The sequence below is a fragment of the Talpa occidentalis genome, unplaced genomic scaffold (assembly GCF_014898055.3).
Source record: "Talpa occidentalis isolate TD23 unplaced genomic scaffold, MPIMG_talOcc4v2.1 talOcc4.15, whole genome shotgun sequence".
Classification (NCBI taxonomy): domain Eukaryota; kingdom Metazoa; phylum Chordata; class Mammalia; order Eulipotyphla; family Talpidae; genus Talpa; species Talpa occidentalis.
Genome location: NW_023601543.1, coordinates 46,129,950 through 46,147,699, shown reverse-complemented (window position 1 = coordinate 46,147,699; position 17,750 = coordinate 46,129,950). Strand labels below are relative to the sequence as shown.

The 17,750-nt window shown below is 43.4% G+C and overlaps 1 protein-coding gene across 2 annotated transcripts; it reads right to left on the bottom strand.

The window, feature by feature from the left end:
* Window positions 1–1,113: 1,113 nt before the first annotated feature.
* Window positions 1,114–17,457, bottom strand: SLC7A3 (solute carrier family 7 member 3). Of its 2 annotated transcripts, none has more exons than XM_054695682.1 (12): window positions 17,342–17,457; window positions 15,985–16,384; window positions 15,555–15,713; window positions 15,196–15,373; window positions 14,873–14,985; window positions 14,528–14,750; window positions 14,220–14,359; window positions 14,020–14,122; window positions 13,614–13,780; window positions 13,265–13,431; window positions 12,236–12,344; window positions 1,114–1,284 (listed from the first exon to the last, which is right to left on the bottom strand). In XM_054695682.1, exons 2-12 carry the CDS (start codon window positions 16,352–16,354, stop codon window positions 1,271–1,273), a joined length of 1,743 nt encoding a protein of 580 aa, XP_054551657.1. In that variant the 5' UTR covers window positions 16,355–16,384; window positions 17,342–17,457; the 3' UTR covers window positions 1,114–1,270. The 2 variants fall into 2 exon arrangements, with proteins under 2 accessions (XP_054551657.1, XP_037368188.1); XM_037512291.2 differs by lacking the exon at window positions 1,114–1,284 and adding an exon at window positions 11,308–12,104.
* Between the last annotated feature and the right edge of the window lie 293 nt (window positions 17,458–17,750).

Below are 17,750 nucleotides of genomic sequence, written 5' to 3'. Positions count from 1 at the left end.
GCAGGCAGCTTCGCAACCCAGCGCTCAACCGCTGCGCCACCGGTGAGGCCCCTCTTAATGTACTTTTAACACAGTATATTTCTATTTCAGATTAAACCAGTGTTATTTTGCATGCCACAAAAATACTGAGAAAACAAGCTATGTATTGTGAATTCCGTTTTACTACACTGGCTCATAAAAGGATTTCAGTATCTTAAACATCTACATTGCTTTTCTGGTATATAAATGAGAAAAGCTGGAACTATGGGTACTCTGAAGAGATAAAATTAGAAAACAAAATATATATATAAGATCTGAGATAAGGCACCAGTTTGACATTTTAACTACCAAGTAAAGCTATATACCTTTAAAGTCCATGAAACGAAAATCAACATCGTCCATTTTGAAATCTCTGGCTCACGCCTATGAAATAAGAAAATATTTTAACATTCGATCTATTATCCTCCAGTTTCCCAATAAATTTTTCAAAATTTGCCAGTTACTTTTTGTCCAAAGAAGAAAAAGTGCTGAGGAAACTTAAAGTGAAAAAAATCAGAAAAGCTAGCTAATATGGGGAGGAGGCAGGCTGTCACCTAACAGCAACCCTGACCTGGAGAAAATCGACTTCGTCTTTTCTCACTTTAATTTGCCTGGCAACACAGAAGCCAGGGCTCACTCACGGCCCAGCTGCCTCCACCCAATTGGTTCAAAATTTCCCTCTTCTACCGCCATATAGGCGAAGCATCCAATCACTCACTGGTCTACCTCCCCTCCCCCCACCGCGCCTAGACTCAACCAGCACCTTCAGCTTCTGGTCACCAACGGTCACCAACGGTCACCAACGGTCCCACTTCAACAGAATTTTGGTCTTTCACACCCAACCTACAGTAATTACTGTCTCCCTCTGACCACGGGCCGCTCCCCCTACTTCATCCAAGTCCAAAAAATTCCTGCCTTTGCACATCTTCCTCCACCAGAGAGCTACAGAATCACCAGTCCAAAATCATTGCCTCAAGGTCACTCTTAAAGTGTTGACCTAATAAAACTGTTGACCACATCTTCTTACTAGTAATAAACCACACAACTAATACCTGACCCCGCTCTAGCCCTTTTTATCGACTAAATAATTCACCTCAGCCAGGAACGCCAACAACACAGTGCTCTCACCACAATCTTCGCTCACGGTGTAGTTGTCGCTTGCGAAGCTCCTCCCACGTAGTGACGTGGATCGTCGATCGAGGCCGCCCACTTTTGGCTCTTTCTTTCCCGGAAGCAAAGGCTTGGATTCAGTCTAGTCCTCGAGTCCTGGAGGTCAGAGAACCCGCGTGGCAGGAGACTATGGAAGCAAGCACCAACATATCGAGGGCAGAAAGAGGAAGCCAGGATACCAGGACAGAGAGCAGCACTTCCAAAGAAAGAAATGGAACGGATGGGAAGGAAAGAAAATCCACAGTGTTTCCCACTGGTTATTCGAGAGTGTCAGAGGTCTGAAATATCAGAAGTGGGAGAGTCTCAAAAGCCCTGTGTTCCAAGATGTGTTTCTGCTGTCTTGCCCTTGTCAAAACTGAGAGAAACTACCTAATGACCACTGGCAGGCCCACCCATGTACAAACAAATTGTTTTAGAGGTGGTAGTGCAATATATAAGCTAAATCTGATTCCCAGCTAAATCTGTGGGTGAAAAAGAAAAAAGAAAAGAAAATGCTAAATAAATCTGTGAGTGGTGCTTGCTACAAAGGGAGCTGGCCTCCACTGAAATCTCCACCCAGAGACAACAGTGTTCCCAAATTTGAAGATACCAAAATCAAAACAGTAACAAGCCTGCCACTTCTTCCCTCCCACACTTACTTCTCTTTTTAAGCCTTGAGCACCTTGGGCAGGTCAGATGTGGCAAATAGGATGAAAAAGATAAATTGCAGCTTCACTTCTGGGAGCAGAGTTCCCTCCTGACCCTGAGTGCCTCCGAGTCGGTCCTTATTTATCACAGAAAAGATAGAGTTTCTAAAAACAATTTCCTCTCCCTCTTCAAAATTTTCTGCATCTAGATGACATAGTACAGTAAAGAAAAGGGAAAACGGGGGCCTCTCTGGTGGCGCAGGGGTTAAAGTCTCAGCACTATCAAGATATCGCCAGCCACTGAACATGAGTTCGATCCCCGGCCAGGGAGTTAACCCACATGGCATAGCAGACCTCTCCTGTCTCACCTGCTGCTCCCCTCAGCAGTGTATTTCAGTGGATCCACTATTCTGCTCCCCTGTCTCTGGTGAATCCTCTCACACCCAGCACCTTTGCCCTGCACCCCAGCTTCTCTGCACAAAATAAATAAAATAAATCTTTTTTGAAAAAGGGGAGGGGGATAGAAAATGCTATTAACTCCTTTTCTGTCCTGTTATTTTGTATGTGTTCATTGCATAATCCTAGATTGATAATTTAAGGAAAGAAGTCTGGTGGAAAAGGGCAGTAGAAAATCCCATGGTTGGGCCTCCCCTGGTGGCACAGTGGTTGAGCGCTGAGCTACGAAGCAGGCTGCAGCCTCTGCAGTGCCGGTTCTATCCCCGGCCTCCGGCGAGGGTCCCACATGGCGCGCAGACCTCTCCTGCTGCGCCTGCTGCTCCCCTCAGCAGTGTCTTTCGTCAGTCTGCCTGTTCTGTTCCCCGCTCTGGTTCTAGTGAATTCTCTCACCCTCCCGTGCTTCTGACTGTACCCAGTGCTTGTATAAATAAATTTAAAAATCTTTAAAAAAAAAAAAGTGAGAATTTAAAAAAGGAAAGAAAAGAAAAGAAAATCCCATGGTTAACTGAGTTCTGAGGAACCACAGACCTGGTGCTAGCTTCTTATATAATTTTAGCACCTCAATTTCCTCATCTGCAAAATAAGAATAAAAGTAGCTCCAGGCTTTTTGTTCAGTGGAATAATGTGCTTAATAAGCATCTAGAACAGTGACTGGCATATAGTATTCACTTAGCATTGTTAGTTCCTGCCATTATTTCCCATTTCCTGGTTGGCAAACTAAGAGCTCCAAACTTCCATCACTCTAGCCACGCCACTAGCTCTACTAAAACTTCCTTTTCATAGATGAACAGATGAACAAAGAGGGTGATGATTAGACCTCAGCTCTCAAGCCTTCAGTGATCCTTTTACATGCCTCTTAAGAGCGCTCAGTAATTAATATCTGTAGCAAAATGGATATTATATTATCCAGGATTATGTAAGGCATACACAAATCAAATGACTCTATTGATTAATACTGACTGTATATTTGATTCCAAAGTCAGGGCTACTGAGCTGATACCACTGCACTGAAAGGGCCAATAAAGAGAGGAAAACATGCAGAAAATCCTTATGTTATATGGTTATCACCATAGTTTTTGTCATTGGTCTAGAAGTCCATCCTAGCTATCACACATAAGTGAGAATTAAGAGACAGTAGAAAAAAGTAAGAAAAAAGAAAGGAGATAATAGATAATAGAAGCAGGTCGACACTGAGGTTATGCAACAGTGTAGAATAAAATGCCATTAAGTGACATTCAACATGCTGAGGGTTCTCTTCCCCTTCCTTAGCATAATTTATAAATGTTCTGCTCCTACCTTTTAACAAATTGATGCAAATATGGTGAAATAGACAGTACAGAAGGCAGGTGAACAGCTTGGACTTTCATGAGAGCTTATTAAGGATCCCATTAATAGAGTGGATTAAAAGAGTAAGCAACCAAGAATGTAAATTAGTTAATAAGCTAGCCGTCATTACAAATTATTAAGAAGAAAAACACTTTGAGAATAAACATTCAATTGTAGTCAAGAAAATTCTAAAAACAAAAGTAATAATGGATTAAGGGAAAGGGGCTCATTTCACAAAATACTGAAACTATCATAAATAAAATTGTACAGTAATTGTGCAGACAGATAAATGGAACAAAATAGAGTCCAGAAACAGACCCAAATAGAGAGAAATAAATCAAATAGGTGGAGAAAAGTACTATTCAGGAAAAAGTATTGAAACTGGATAGCCATTTTAAAAAATAAAATTAGATCCCTGCATTACTTCATATACCAAAAAAATGTTGAATGAATCAACAATTAAATGGGACCATAACATTTCTGAAAGAAAGTGAGAAATAATGGGCCTCCCCTGGTGGCGTAGTGGTTGAGCACTGGGATGCGAGGCTGCCCGCAGCCTCTGCAGCGCCGATTAGTTCCCCGGCCCCCGGCGAGAGTCCCACAAAAGGAAAAAAAAAAGTGAGAAATATAGGTGAATATTTTGTAGACACAATGACAAAATCTAAACGTGGTCTGAAAACCAGAATCAAAAAAGAAAAATAATATGCTTTACTACATGCAAATTAAAATTCGAATGACACTATATTCAAGGTTTAAAGTGAAACCAGAAACCAGAATAATATTTTTTCAACATATGTAACAGAATTAACATATCTAACATAATAAAGAGCTCTTAAAATTAAAAAAAAAAGATAAATAGGGCCTCCCTAGTGGTGCAGGGGTTAAAGTCTCAGCACTATCAAACTATGGTCAGTCACTGTGGCATGAGTTCCATCCCCAGCCAGGGAGTTGACTCACATGGGGCAGCAGACCTCTCCTGGTGAATCCTCACACACATACACCCCCTCTCCCCGACACCTGTGGCCTACACTCTTGTTCTTGTATGCATAAATAAGTAAAAATAAATCTTAAGAAAAGGATAAATACTTTAGCAAATAAATCAACAAAGAACATGATCAGGGCCTTCCTGGTGGCTCAGGGGTTAAAGACAGCACTATCAAGCTGTTGCCATGGCCAGGGAGCTATCCACATGGCATTGCAGACCTGCCTCTCCCGCTGCTGCCCTCAGCAGTGCACTTCAGTAGATCTGCCTGTTCTGTCTCCCACTCTTCTCTGGTGAATCCTCTCACCCCCTCCCCAGCCCTGCACCTCTGGCTTACACCCCAGTTCTTGTATGCATAAATAAATAAATGAATAAATCTTTAAAAAAAAAAGAACATGATCAGACAATTTACACAGGAAGGTATATAAATAACCAACAAACATAAGAAAAAAATATTCAACTTCACCAATAATCAAAGAAATGCAAATTAAAGCAAAGTAAATGGCTTTCATCTATCAGCTTGGCAAATGTTAAAGAGATGAACAAAGACCTCAAATTGGCAAGATAAACAAAATAGTCACCCTTATTACCTGCTGATAGGAATATAAACTATTGCAACTTTTCTAGGGGGCAGTTTGGCAAAAGCATCCAAATCCTAAGTGTGTATACCATTACCCAACAATTCCTCTTCTAGGAATTTTCCTAAATAAGAAATTGGACAAACTTTCAAAGATAAAGGAAGTGTTCATTTCAGCAATGCAGATCAGTTAAATGTTCACTTAGTTAAATATGTACTGGCCATACAACTTAGGGTAGTTAGTACCATATAGTGAGATATTTATACAGCCTTTAAAAATCACTGTGAAAATAATTTAAAGGTATATAACTAGGGCAACACCTATATCCTAACACTGAGTTTAAAAGCAAAAAAGTTTGCATAGAAGGTATATATTTATGTAAAAATGTATGCATTTTTGAACAAAGATGCCTGGAAGAGTTTTTACCAAAATGTTAACAATGTTTATCTTTGAGCAGCGGGATTTGGGAGAATCTTTACTTTCTTTTTGATGTTTTTCACTGTTTTTCAATGTTCTACAAGGAACACACATTTTTATCATGGGAAGGGGGCGTGGGAAGAGGCTATTTTCATTAAAAAAATCCACAGGAAGATGGTTTTATCTGATGGGCATGTGTTTTTGCGATAAAGTATGAGGCAAAGTCAACAGCAGAGAGTGGGAGGGAGAGAGTTGAAGAATGTGAATAAGGTAAGAAACAGTTGTTTCAGAGAGCAGGGGGATTAGAGAAAAGGAGGATTTCCAGCAGTGTTGTTGGCCTAGTCTAGGTTGATGTTTATTAACCTGCCAGTTGTGTGACTGTCTCCAACATGCCTGAACTAAACAGATGTTTGGATTCCCACAGCTGGGTTTGGGGGTGAGGTTGGGGAAGCACTCTGTGGAGTACTGCCTTAGGGAGGTAAGGATATTTGCAAGAGTGATCATGATAATAAATTCAAGAATTTAAGTGGGCAAAGATTGCTAGAGACTGATAAAAAGAGAAAGTGTATGTGGGAGGAGGGAGAGTGAATTGGAGGATTCATGCATTCAAATTGTTGCATGAGGAAACTTGAACAAGTGAGCTAGGGAAGCTTGGAGCACAGAACCTGATGTTTGAAATAGTGATTTCAGAGGTGTGCATACAGGCAGGTTCTAAGATAGAACCATGTGACTGGCTAGCTGAATTGTAATTCACTGAACTAAATCACAGAACTACTCTCACCTCACAATCATGTATCACTTAATAATGGGGATATGGTCTGAGAAATTCCTTCCTGGGTAAATTTCATTGTCTAATTATACCTAGCTGATATAGCCTCCGCCACACCTAGGGTACAATGGGATTGCCTATGGGACCACTGTCGTACATGATCCGTCCTTTAGTGAAATGTTAAGCCACTCATGACTGCATTAAAACTACCATAAATGCAATTGTACAATAATTGTGCAGATAAAGGGAACAAGGTCGAGCCCAGAAACAGACCCAAAAATATAACACTCTCATCCACACACTTTTACCCTTAAGTTGCAGACCCTGGAATTAACTAACAGTCATCAAGAGTCTGACTGTTATCTACCTTTCCTGATTTACCCACCCCGCCATTTGACCCCTTCAAAATATTCTTCTCTGAGAAAATATAAATTTTCCCATGCGCTTAACCTTTGCACAAGTTTCTCTCCTCCTGAAATGCTCTATCCCCATTTCTAAAATTACACGTTGCCTATCTTTTAAGGCCTAAGTTAAAACCCTCAAAATCCATGAAAACTTCCCAGAACTCCATCGTGTGAATTTTCATGGTACTTCATGCTTACCTCTTTTAGGACACTTAACTATTTCCTACTTAGTGCCTTTGTATTTATTTGGACAAATTTTATCTCTGACTCCTTGAAGAGATTAAGATTAGATAGATTAGATTAGTAAAATCATTCAAGAAATTTGCTAGTCCATCTTCAAGCATAGCATCCTATAAGATTTTTGTGTTAGCTGCCTAAGTATTTCCAGTGTGGTACATGTCATTGATTTAGGTGATACACAGCCAAATATTTTTAATAGATGGATACTTATTGTAATATATATATATAAATACTTTGCTTTCCATTTATGATAGTGGTAAAGTGTTTTATTTTTTAAGTACGTATATTTAAGCTAAAAAAGAAAGTATGTTTTTAAAATAATCAGTATAAGGTGCCTCCCTGGTAGCACAGGGGTTAAAGTCTCAGCGCTATCAAGCTATTGCCAGCCACTGCAGCATGAGTTCTATCCCCAGCCGGCCAGGGAGCTACCCACATGGCACCGCAGACCTCTCCCGTCTCGCCTGCTGCTCCCCTCAGCAGTGTATTTCAGTAGATCTGCCTGTTCTGCTCCCCACTCTGTCTCTGACGAATCCTCTCACACACACACCCAGATCTTGCATGCATAAATAAATATAAATAAATTTACCCAAAAAATAAAATAATCAGTATAAGAATTAGACAAATAAAGAACTATTCATGGTTGTACTTACCTGTCTGAAGTTTGGGAAACACTTCAGTGAATGAAAGAAAAAAAAACAGAGAATCTAATCATAGCACATTTCCCACCTTCACTAAAGGTTTATTTAAACAGTATTACCAGGATTTATTCACCCTTTCTATTGACAATCTTCTTTAAGCATATAAATACAAGAATGGCCCATCCTATAAAACAAAAAATTTCCTACCTCCACTCCCTCCAGCTGTTGCCCTGAAATGCTCTCCCATAGTCTGTGTCTACTTCCTCAACTTCCATTCACTCAACCCACTACGCTATGGCTTTCACCCCAACTACTGGACTGAAACTGCTCTTAAAATGATCAATTACCTACAAACTGAGAAAACCAATGAACCCTCTTCTGTCCTTATCTTATTTGACTTGGTTCTCTAAGCAGCATTTGGCATTGTTGATTGTTCCTGAAAAGTTCTTTCCTCCCCAAATCTCCACATCACTCTCCTGTCTCTTCAGTTATTTCTTCAATCTGCTTCAGTGAAGTTCTCTACTCCTTAAATATTAGCGCTCCTCTAATCTTTTACTATTGTGATTAAAGGAATGAAAAAAGTAATGTTTCTACCTAGTTAAAAAAAAAAAAAACCTGAAGTACAGAAAAAGTTTCCTGAACATTTTTCGAAAGAAAAAATTACGTATAAATACAAACTCTTTTGTTCACACAAATGTACAGCACCTTTTTTCTATAATAATGAGTGTATCAGGGCCTCCCCTGGTGGTGCAGTGGTTGAGCGCTGGCCTGCAAAGCTGCCCACAGCCTCTGCAGCACCTGTTCGATCCCCGGCCGCCAGCAAGGGTCCCACATGGCACGACAGACCTCTCCTGCAGCGCCCACTGCTCCCCTCAGCAGTGTACTTCATTGGTCTGCCTGTTCTGTTCCCTGCTCTGGCTCTGGTGAGTTCTCTTACCCTCCCGCACTTCTGACTATACCCAGTGCTTGTACAAATAAATAAATAAATCTTTAAAAAAAAATAATGAGTGTATCTTGGAGGTATTTTCATATCCTCTCTGGGCATGTATAATTCTCTTTTGTAATTACTGCTTAAGTATTCCACTGAATATATCTTATTTAACTAGTTCCTTGCTGATGCACATTAGGCAGCTTCCAAATTTTGTACTATTACAAAGTTACTATAAACTTCCTTATACATATGTAAATTTTTTAAAGTTCTCACTAATTGTCAGATCAAAGAAAATGTATCTAATTCTTGTGTCATCAAATTACCATCAACGGAATTTGCAGAGTCTCCCTAGTGGAGCAAGGTGTTAAGACATAACCTATGAAGCCATCCGCAGTCACTGCAGCACAAGTTCCATCCCTGACCCCTGGCCAGGGAGCTACCCACAGGGTGCAGCAGACCTCTCCTTCCTTGTCTGCTGCTCCCCTCAGCAGTGTATTTCATTCAATCTGCCTGTTCTGTTCCTCACTGTCTCTGGTGAATCTTCTCACCACCCCCCGCCCACACCTCTGATCTGTACCCCCATTCTTATATGCATAAATATTTAAAAAAAAAACAGAAGTTGCAAGAATATGTAGCCCCATCATATATGATTGCCTGTTTACCCACACTTTTGCCAATGAATAGCCATTGAAATTTTTTCTTGCCAGTCTGAGTCTGTAAAGTAAGAACTGAGATCTCACAGTTGTTTTGATTTGCATTTCTTCAATGAGTGAATTTGGGTGTTATTTTTTTCCCTTATATTTATTGGTGCTTTGTATTCTTTTTCTCAAAACTATTTATATCCTTTAATCATTTTTCTAGCATGTTATTAATCTTACTGATTTCTAAGAACTCTTTGTATATAAAGTTTTACAATTTATGCTGCAAAATTTTTTTAATTTTATTTTCTCTCAAAGCAATCTTTAGCTCCTCTCCCCCACAACCTCTATCACATATACCTATTTTCTGTTTTTTTAAAGATTTATTTATCTATGCATACAAGAACTGGGGTACAGGCCAGAGGTGTGGGGAGGTGGGGTGAGAGGATTCACTAGAGACAGAGTGGGGAGCAGAATAGGCAGATCAACTGAAATACATTGCTGAGGGGAGCAGCAGGAGAGACAGGGGAGGTCTGCTGCGCCATATGGGTAGCTCCCTGGCCAGCCAGGGATTGAACTCATGCTGCAGAGTCTGTGAAATAGCTTCACAGTGTTGTTCTTAAGCCCTTGCACCACCAGGGAGGCCCCTATCTTCTGAATTAGTGACTCCTAAATCTTGTCTAGCCCAGACCTCTAGCTCCAAATTCCAATAATTGATTATATAATTTTACCTGCATGAAGTCCAACTCTTGTTTATGCTTATGAACTCTGCATTTCTGAAACTGTTGATCTTTCCCTAAATATGCTTTTCTACTTATGCTCTCTAAACTAATAATTTAATCACCCACATATTTCATCCAAATATCCAAGCCACCCACTTCTTTCTTACTTCCTACATCCAACTGATCAAAAACCCTAAAATACTTTGCCAAATTAGTGCAATGCACTAATTACTGCTACTAGCAATGTCACAGTGGTTAAAGATCATAGGCAGCAGAGCCAAACAGGTTTGTATCCTGGTCTTGACCATTCTGTATTATGTCACCTAAAGTATATTTCTTACCCAAAATTTGTTCCCTCATAAAAAAAAAAATTAAGCATGTATCTATTTCATAGGGTTACTGCAAGGACTAAATCAGACTGTACGCGAAATACCTGACATAGCAAATTCTCAATAAATGGTAGCTGAAACACTATCTTCACCACCCTCTTCTAAGCCATCTTCCTTGCTGCTGTCAGCCTAACAGATCCAGCCATGCCATTTGCTTAGACTCCTCAGTGACTTCCCTCCCACCTACCTACACACACACACACACACACACACACACACACACACACACACACAATCTGATAGGTTATACAAGGTCATTCATGTTCTTTAACCACAACTACATACTCCACCCTCTAGCCACATTAAATTATATGTCATACCCCTAAATACAATATGCTTATTTATACTTCTTGATTTCATGTATACTTTTTGCTGACAAATAAACCATCTCTCAGTTGACTTCATAAGTACCTACTCTGGTCAAGCAGGTCCTTTATGCTTCCACAGCACTCAGCACTTATACCTGCCCTAGTTTAAATCACATTGTTTCAAGTTTACCCAGGGGGGAATCCCCACCAGCCCCTGAATTGTGAACTCCTTGAGGGAAGGGACTATTTTGTTCATGTTTGTATCCCCAGCACCCTGCATAGAGCATACATAGCATTTTATAAGAGGTCCAACAAGTTTGCTTAATGAACGAAAAGTTCTTGATCTTAGCAGAGTTCTGACCTTTGTTCCTGTCTGCATCTATACATATATACAGTCCTTCACCAACACCCCCCAAACACCCCTTCTCCCAGCACTGAAAAAACACCCCAGGCAAAATTTCTGGGACTTGTCCAACTAGAAAGAGTGGAACAGAAGACAATGGTCTCAGTGTAGGCCCTGACCAATCCCAGTGTTAAGATCAGAGCCCACCCCCAAATCCCAGAGAAGAATGTTGCTGTCTACTTATATTCAGGACCAAACCTTTAGTATAGCAAGGGGAAAACATATCTCAACACCATTCCTTTAAGCATGACTAGACTTTTTAAAAATATTTTTTAAAGTTTTATTTATGCATACAAGAACTGGGGTACAGGCCAGAGGTGGGGGGGGGGTGAAAGGATTCACCAGAGACAGAGTTAGGGAGCAGAACAGGCAGATCTAACCAAAATACACTGCTGAGGGAAGCAGTGGGCAAGACAGGAGATGTCTGCTGTGCCATGTGGGTTGCTCCCTGGTCAGTCAGAGATCGAACTTGGACCAGGGATTGAACTCATGCTGCAGTGGCTGGCAATAGCTTGAAAGAGCTGTCTTAAGCCCTGCACCACCAGGAAGGCCCCATGGGTAACTAGACTTTATGGTTACTTACACCACCCTCCTCAAACCCTGAACCAATAAGCACACACAGGCATAACTGATACTTTTATGGTGACTGGAGCAAACAAAGAATACTTCTCTGAAGCTCTCCACTCTGAAAGTCAGTCTCCATTCTCATTATCCCTAGCAAGTAAAGAACAAGACATTGTTTCCTTTCCAGGTTTCTTTTAATCATTTTTGAAAAGTGAGTAAGCAGTTATAGACACAATTAGAAAGAGTGAAAAAAAAAAGTAGATTAGAACCAGCAAAGACACATCCTTCACTCCTCAATAAATACAGAGCTCTACTACTGCTCCCCCACAGACATACCATAGGAGGCCTAACTCTCGTGCAGAGGGGCCAAACAGCATTCAGGTATGATGATGTCAAATCAAGTGTGTTCAAAAAAGGACTACAGTTCAAGGTCTACAGTTTGGGCTCTTGACTTGAGTGGGGGATGGTCACTCCTAACTTCTTCCAAGCTATGCTGGATCCCATAGCCGAAGTAGATAGCAAACCCTAGTGGGGAAAAGTAGCTGTGAGATGGAGAAATAGTGACCTGTGGAAGCTAAATGGGTCTACTGGAGATCAAGAGGGGAAGGAGTTAGGATAGTTTACTCGAGGCCTATTGTTCCCAAGAGGATACCTACCAATCAGCATCCAGACCCCAAATCTGGCCCAGGTGCCAGCTGTCATCTGCATCATAAGGTAAACATTCACAAAAAGGCTCAGTAGCGGGAGGAGTGGCAAAGCAGGTACCTGGGGACAAAGCAAAATTTTTGTAATATCACAAAGTGACCTAGCTTTTATTTATTTTTTTTTAAAGATTTATTTTTATTTATTTATTTATACAAGCACTGGGTACAGTCAGAAGCGTGGGAGGGTGAGAGAATTCACCAGAGCCAGAGCGGGGAGCAGTGCAGGCAGAAGGACCGAAGTACACTGCTGAGGGGAGCAGCGGGCGGCAGGAGAGGTCTGCGCGCCACGTGGGACCCTCCTCTGGTGGTCGGGGAGCAGCCGGGAATCGAACCGGCGCAGCAGAGTCTGCGGGCAGCTTCGCAACCCGGCGCTCAACCGCTGTGCCACCGGGGAGGCCCAAGTGACCTAGCTTTTAAAGGTTGCTAACCTGGACCTCACTGGCGTCGCAGGGGTTAAAGTCTCAGCACCATCAAGTTATCACCAGCCACTGTGACATGAGATTAATCTCCAGCCAGGAAGCTAACCCACATGGCACAACAGACTGCTCCTGTCTCCCGCTGCTCTTCTCAGCACTGTTTTCAGTCAGTCTGCCTGTTCTGCTCCCCACTGTCTTTGGTGAATCCTCTAACCCTCGCATCTGTGGCCTACACCCCAGTTCTTGTATGCATAAATAAATAAAAATGAATCTTTCTAAAAAAGTAAATAAAAAGTCCTAACCTACCCAGGCCAGCAAAAGGAGTCCAATTCTTACTTATACTGTGTATCTCGAGCCCTCTCATTTAGTGCACCTCATACAGGACTCCAAGAATAAACAGAGTTTGAGTAATGAAACAAGAAAGTACATGAAGAAAGTCAGAAGAGGTTGGGCCTAGGTATCTTCTCTTTCCTTCCTTATCTATGAACCCTATATTAAGACCATAAGGTATCTGGAGCCTATTCTTCAAGATAAGGTGGTGGGGAGGGAAAGAGAGATCATTTACCTTAAAATGAAGGGGAGTGGAGCTCTGTGGCTGTCTCCAGATGACCCCAGTGATCCCAGTAATGAGCATTAGGAGCAACACAACCACTGAAATCCAGACTGGATCTCCAGAAAGCAGTGGAATTGGCCACTGGGCCAGCACCAAGCCAAGAACAGTAAGCAGTAGCGCTTCAAGAGTCAAGTCAAAAAACATTAAAACCAACTCTCCAGATCAACATGTTAAGATGTTAGCTTTCCCTCTCCCCCATTCCACATCATCTTTAGTTCTTCTGCCACCAAATACCACATACATCCTCCTCCCCCATCATGCTGACCTCAAAGCCACCCCAGATTAAAATCCTACTGCTCACCAAGCAGTGAGGAACAAACATAGACAACTTTGCCAGACAGTGCAGTAGGGATGGTGCTGAGTGGACAAAATAGTCCCTGTAGGGTCAGCTTCTCTGTTCCAGGTATTTTTTCCTCCTGAAACTCCACTTCATCTTCCCCATTCTTCATCTCCTGGTCAGGCTGATACCTGAGGCGAGAGTTAGAAGGTAATATTAATAACCCCTAACCACTTTGCCATCTTTTCTCAGGCAGCTTAACCTTCCTCATCACCAGTAAGAGTTAAAGCACTTCAGGGCAGGAAGAGATACCCAGATTCCTTAAGAGCCAGGATAATGAAGGCAGAGGAAGGAGAAGGAACAGATCTTTATCATTCATTATCAAAGAATAAAAACTCAGATCACAGTATGCAAAGGACAAAGGGCTCACCTGAGGATGAGAACACAAATAGCCACCAGGGAGTAAGCAAGCAGGGTCCCAATTGACATGAGGTCCACAAGATCAGATAGTTCGAAGAGGAATGCCATGAATGCTGAAATTGATGAGCAGAAAACAAGGAATGAGGAGAGGGAAGAGCAAACTTAAGGGAGCCGATAAAACTAAGGGAAGGGGAAAGACTATTTTTTCACCTGCAATGATGCCAGAGACCACAGTGGCCACAATGGGTGTGCGTGTGCCGGTATGAATTCGGGCAAGGACACGAAACAGGAGGCCATCTTCTGCCATCGCATAGATCACCCGAGGCATCGGGAACATAGAGCCCAAGAGGCTGGAGAGTAGAATGCCCAGAGTGGCATGAGCTGATTGGGGTCTCTACCCGAGCCTGTGTGGCTAAGGAGTCTCCACCTTCCCCTCAAAGCCCTTTGAGGGGGTACTCTCTGGTACTCAGTGCTAAAACCTGAGACTCTCAAGCCAAGAATGAACATTTGACACTGACCTGGTAGAAAGAGCACAGAGGGAGCCAATAGCCACTATGTAACGGGCAGGTGCCCATCCAATATAGAGAAATGCCTCAGGCAAGGGGCTTTCAGGTTGAAGCTGGTAGTAAGGCATCATGAGTGTGAGTGCTGATGAGACACCAAAATATGCCAAAAAGCAGACGAACAGTGAAACCACAATGCCCATGGGGATGGAACGCTGAGGATTCTGGGCCTCTTCCCCTGCAGGAAGGAGTACAGGTTCTGAAGCAGAGAAGAAGGCTTGCTCCTCTACCACCCCCAATCTGCATGCAGCTTGAGCACACCCTGTGCCCAAGTCCCAGACAGAAGGGAATGACTGTTACCAGTGGTAGCAATACAATCGAAACCAACAAATGCATAGAAACAGGTGGCTGCTCCACGGAGAATCCCCTGGAAGCCAAAAGGCATGAATCCTCCAGAACCCAGAGGTCCCAAGCTAAAGTGGAAGAAGGGATAGAAAAGGTTGAGTTCAGCCAACTCTGTACCTTTCCGCAAATAAGAAACTATTTAATAGCTATGTCTTCAAAGGCCTAAACTTCCATTCCTCTTCACTCCCAAACCAGAAACCTTTAGCATGGTTCCCTTGCCCCTTTCACCCCCACCCCATCATGTTCCCAGATCTGCATCTCATGAGAATGAATCTAACCTGTAAGTATCATTGGCTCTTCCCACGGCAATTCTGTAGTCCTCTTTCGTGAGCTTCCAGTTCTGCAGATTCCCCTTGATGAAGCCAGAAACAATGACAAAACCGAGAACCAAAAGGTTCGCCACTGTAAACACTTTGGTAACCAGGGCTGACTCACTAGCTCCCAGAGCCAGCAATCCTGTGGAAGAGAGGTACTCAGGACCATGAGAAAATCCTCTGTTCAAGTTTTGTTTCCCCACCTGATTGTGTCAACCATTCCTTCCCAGCATCTCTTCTATTATCACCTCCACCAAGCCCTTCTCAGGTCTAGTCCCTCCTAGCCTGGCTTGCCCCATCATTATCCCTACAGCTTGCCTCACCAGTGAGCAACAACACAAGGCCCAAGGCAAAGAAGTCTGGATATTCTGCGAGGACATGGGGCACATGCAGTGAGATGCTCCCCTGCAGGGCCTGAGAGATGTGGTTCCCAATCAGGTTGTCAAAAGCTGAGCTCCAGGCCCTGGCCACACTGGCTGTACCTGGTGGAGCAGAGGGAGAAACAGGGGGTCAAGTTTCATGTCTCCTCCCCTTCATCCCTTCCTCATACCAGTCTCACAAGAATCTGTTATTTTAACTTTTTGGTTGTTTTATATATATTTGGTGTGTATTCTAACTTCTTAAGAACCAAACCAGTCAATTAAGGAAACTAGGACTGAGAGGTAAGTAGAAGGAACTATTCCACCATTCCACCCAGATTTCGTGGGCCAAAACTCCTTCACTGGATGTGCAGCCCCACCCCCACCATCTCACCTATGACGTAGGACAGGATGAGGTTCCAGCCAGTGGCGAAGGCCCAGAGTTCACCCACAGTGACATAACTGTAGAGATATGCAGAACCAGAACGAGGAACCCGGGCACCAAACTCTGCATAACACAGCCCAGCCAACACAGAAGACAGTGCGGCCACCAAAAAGCAGATCACAATGGATGGTCCTGCTTTATCTTTGGCCACTTCACCAGCCAGGACATACACGCCTGCACCCAATGTACTGCCCACACCCAAGGCGATTAGATCCAGAGTGCTCAGGCATCTAGCAAGGCGAGTGTCAGCAATGCCTGGCTCCAGTGTTCGTCTGCGTACCAGCTTTTGACCAAATCTGCGAAGTGCCTGCCACAGCATTCTAGCTGGAATTGAGGAGGGTGCTAGGATCTGGTAAAAAGCAAGACAAAAGACCTTCAATAGGGCTCATTATCCTTAAACTCTAAAAGTGAATTACAAAACCCATCCCATCAAGCCAAAGAACTGTGGGGGTGGGGATGGGGGGAGGAGAGGACACTGAAGGGACAAAGGCAAGTTTCTTCCCATGCAAGTAGGAATAACAATACCTGGCAGGTTTGTGGAAGAACTAATTTCAAAAATGAAAGCCCTCTATAGTATAGTTACCTGGAACCTAGTATAGGTGGGTGAACAGTCAATATTTGTGTCTTCTCTAGCAGGAAAACTATATAGGGTTGATACAGGGAGAATCTGTGTCTGTTCCCTGGCCTGTGGCTCCTTGGGAATTAATAGAACTCAACCCAGAGGTGCCAGTAACTCTGGGAAAACCCCTTTCTCACACCCAATATTCCTTTTCGGGCTTGCTTTCTGGTTTCAAAAGGCATGGTCATTAGGTCGTCCAGAGGAAGGGGTGGGGGGGAATAGACCTCGCCAGCAGATCAAAAGTGAGCAGTGATTCAATTCTATCCCTTTCTCATCAAGCCCACACCGCATAACTGGAGCTGCCACCGCCCAGGGGAGTAAGCAAATGATCCCCCACTTCCTCCCGCCCTGCCAGGCTGACCAGCAAGCATCAACAGTGAGGCGGGGCTTCTATATCTAAAGATTTGGAGACTCGCCCCATGAGGGGCCCCTGAGCAGCCCAATATTGCTCACACCACCCTATGCCCCCGACTCAGCTCCCAGATTCTTATGCCCCCATCCAGAAATGGTCCGGGCTGAGGTGGAGCTGCGAGCCTTGGCTCCCAGGGTCGGGGTCTCGCCAGCAACAGGTCATGGCCGCGTTGATGCAACTGCATGCTATGGTTGCCAAAGAATCCTAGGCAAGCCCGGACCCTCGCCATCCCCCCCCACCCCCGCCACACACACGTGTCTGCCCCCAAGGTTTACCTGAGAGCAGTTGCAAACCCAGGGAGTAGAGAGTCCCGGATCGGGTTCGTTGAGGCTGAGTTAAATCGAGTTAGGTTGGGGCTGCCGAGTTCAGTTGCTCAGCCTTCAAAGCTGCTGCTCGGGGTCGTTGCGCGCCAAGCGCCCCTTATATACACCGAGAGGCGGAGCCAGTAACGTCATGAAATCCCACCCCCAATCCTCCTCTACACAACACACAACACACAATCACACTAGCAGACTCCTTGGTTCTGTAAAAGGGATTGCGTGGGGACTGAGACTGCTTGCCATTTGCAACACCAAGACGTGGTAGGGAGCTAGAAGGGGGCAGGGCAGCCTTTTCCCTTTCTCCTGGATTAGCAGGACAATAAGAGCCTTAGGTCTGAGACCCCAAGGAATTTTCTACCTTTGT

What these genes read in the sequence shown, in the direction of transcription:
- SLC7A3 (XM_037512291.2), bottom strand. Translation starts at nt 16,354, where the DNA reads ATGCTGTGGCAGGCACTTCGCAGATTTGGTCAAAAGCTGGTACGCAGA. An exon ending in CATCCTGTCCTACGTCATAG is followed by an intron (nt 15,714 to 15,984) that starts GTGAGATGGTGG and finishes CTGCTCCACCAG; the next exon opens with GTACAGCCAGTGTGGCCAGG. An exon ending in CCTTGTGTTGTTGCTCACTG is followed by an intron (nt 15,374 to 15,554) that starts GTGAGGCAAGCT and finishes TCTCTTCCACAG; the next exon opens with GATTGCTGGCTCTGGGAGCT.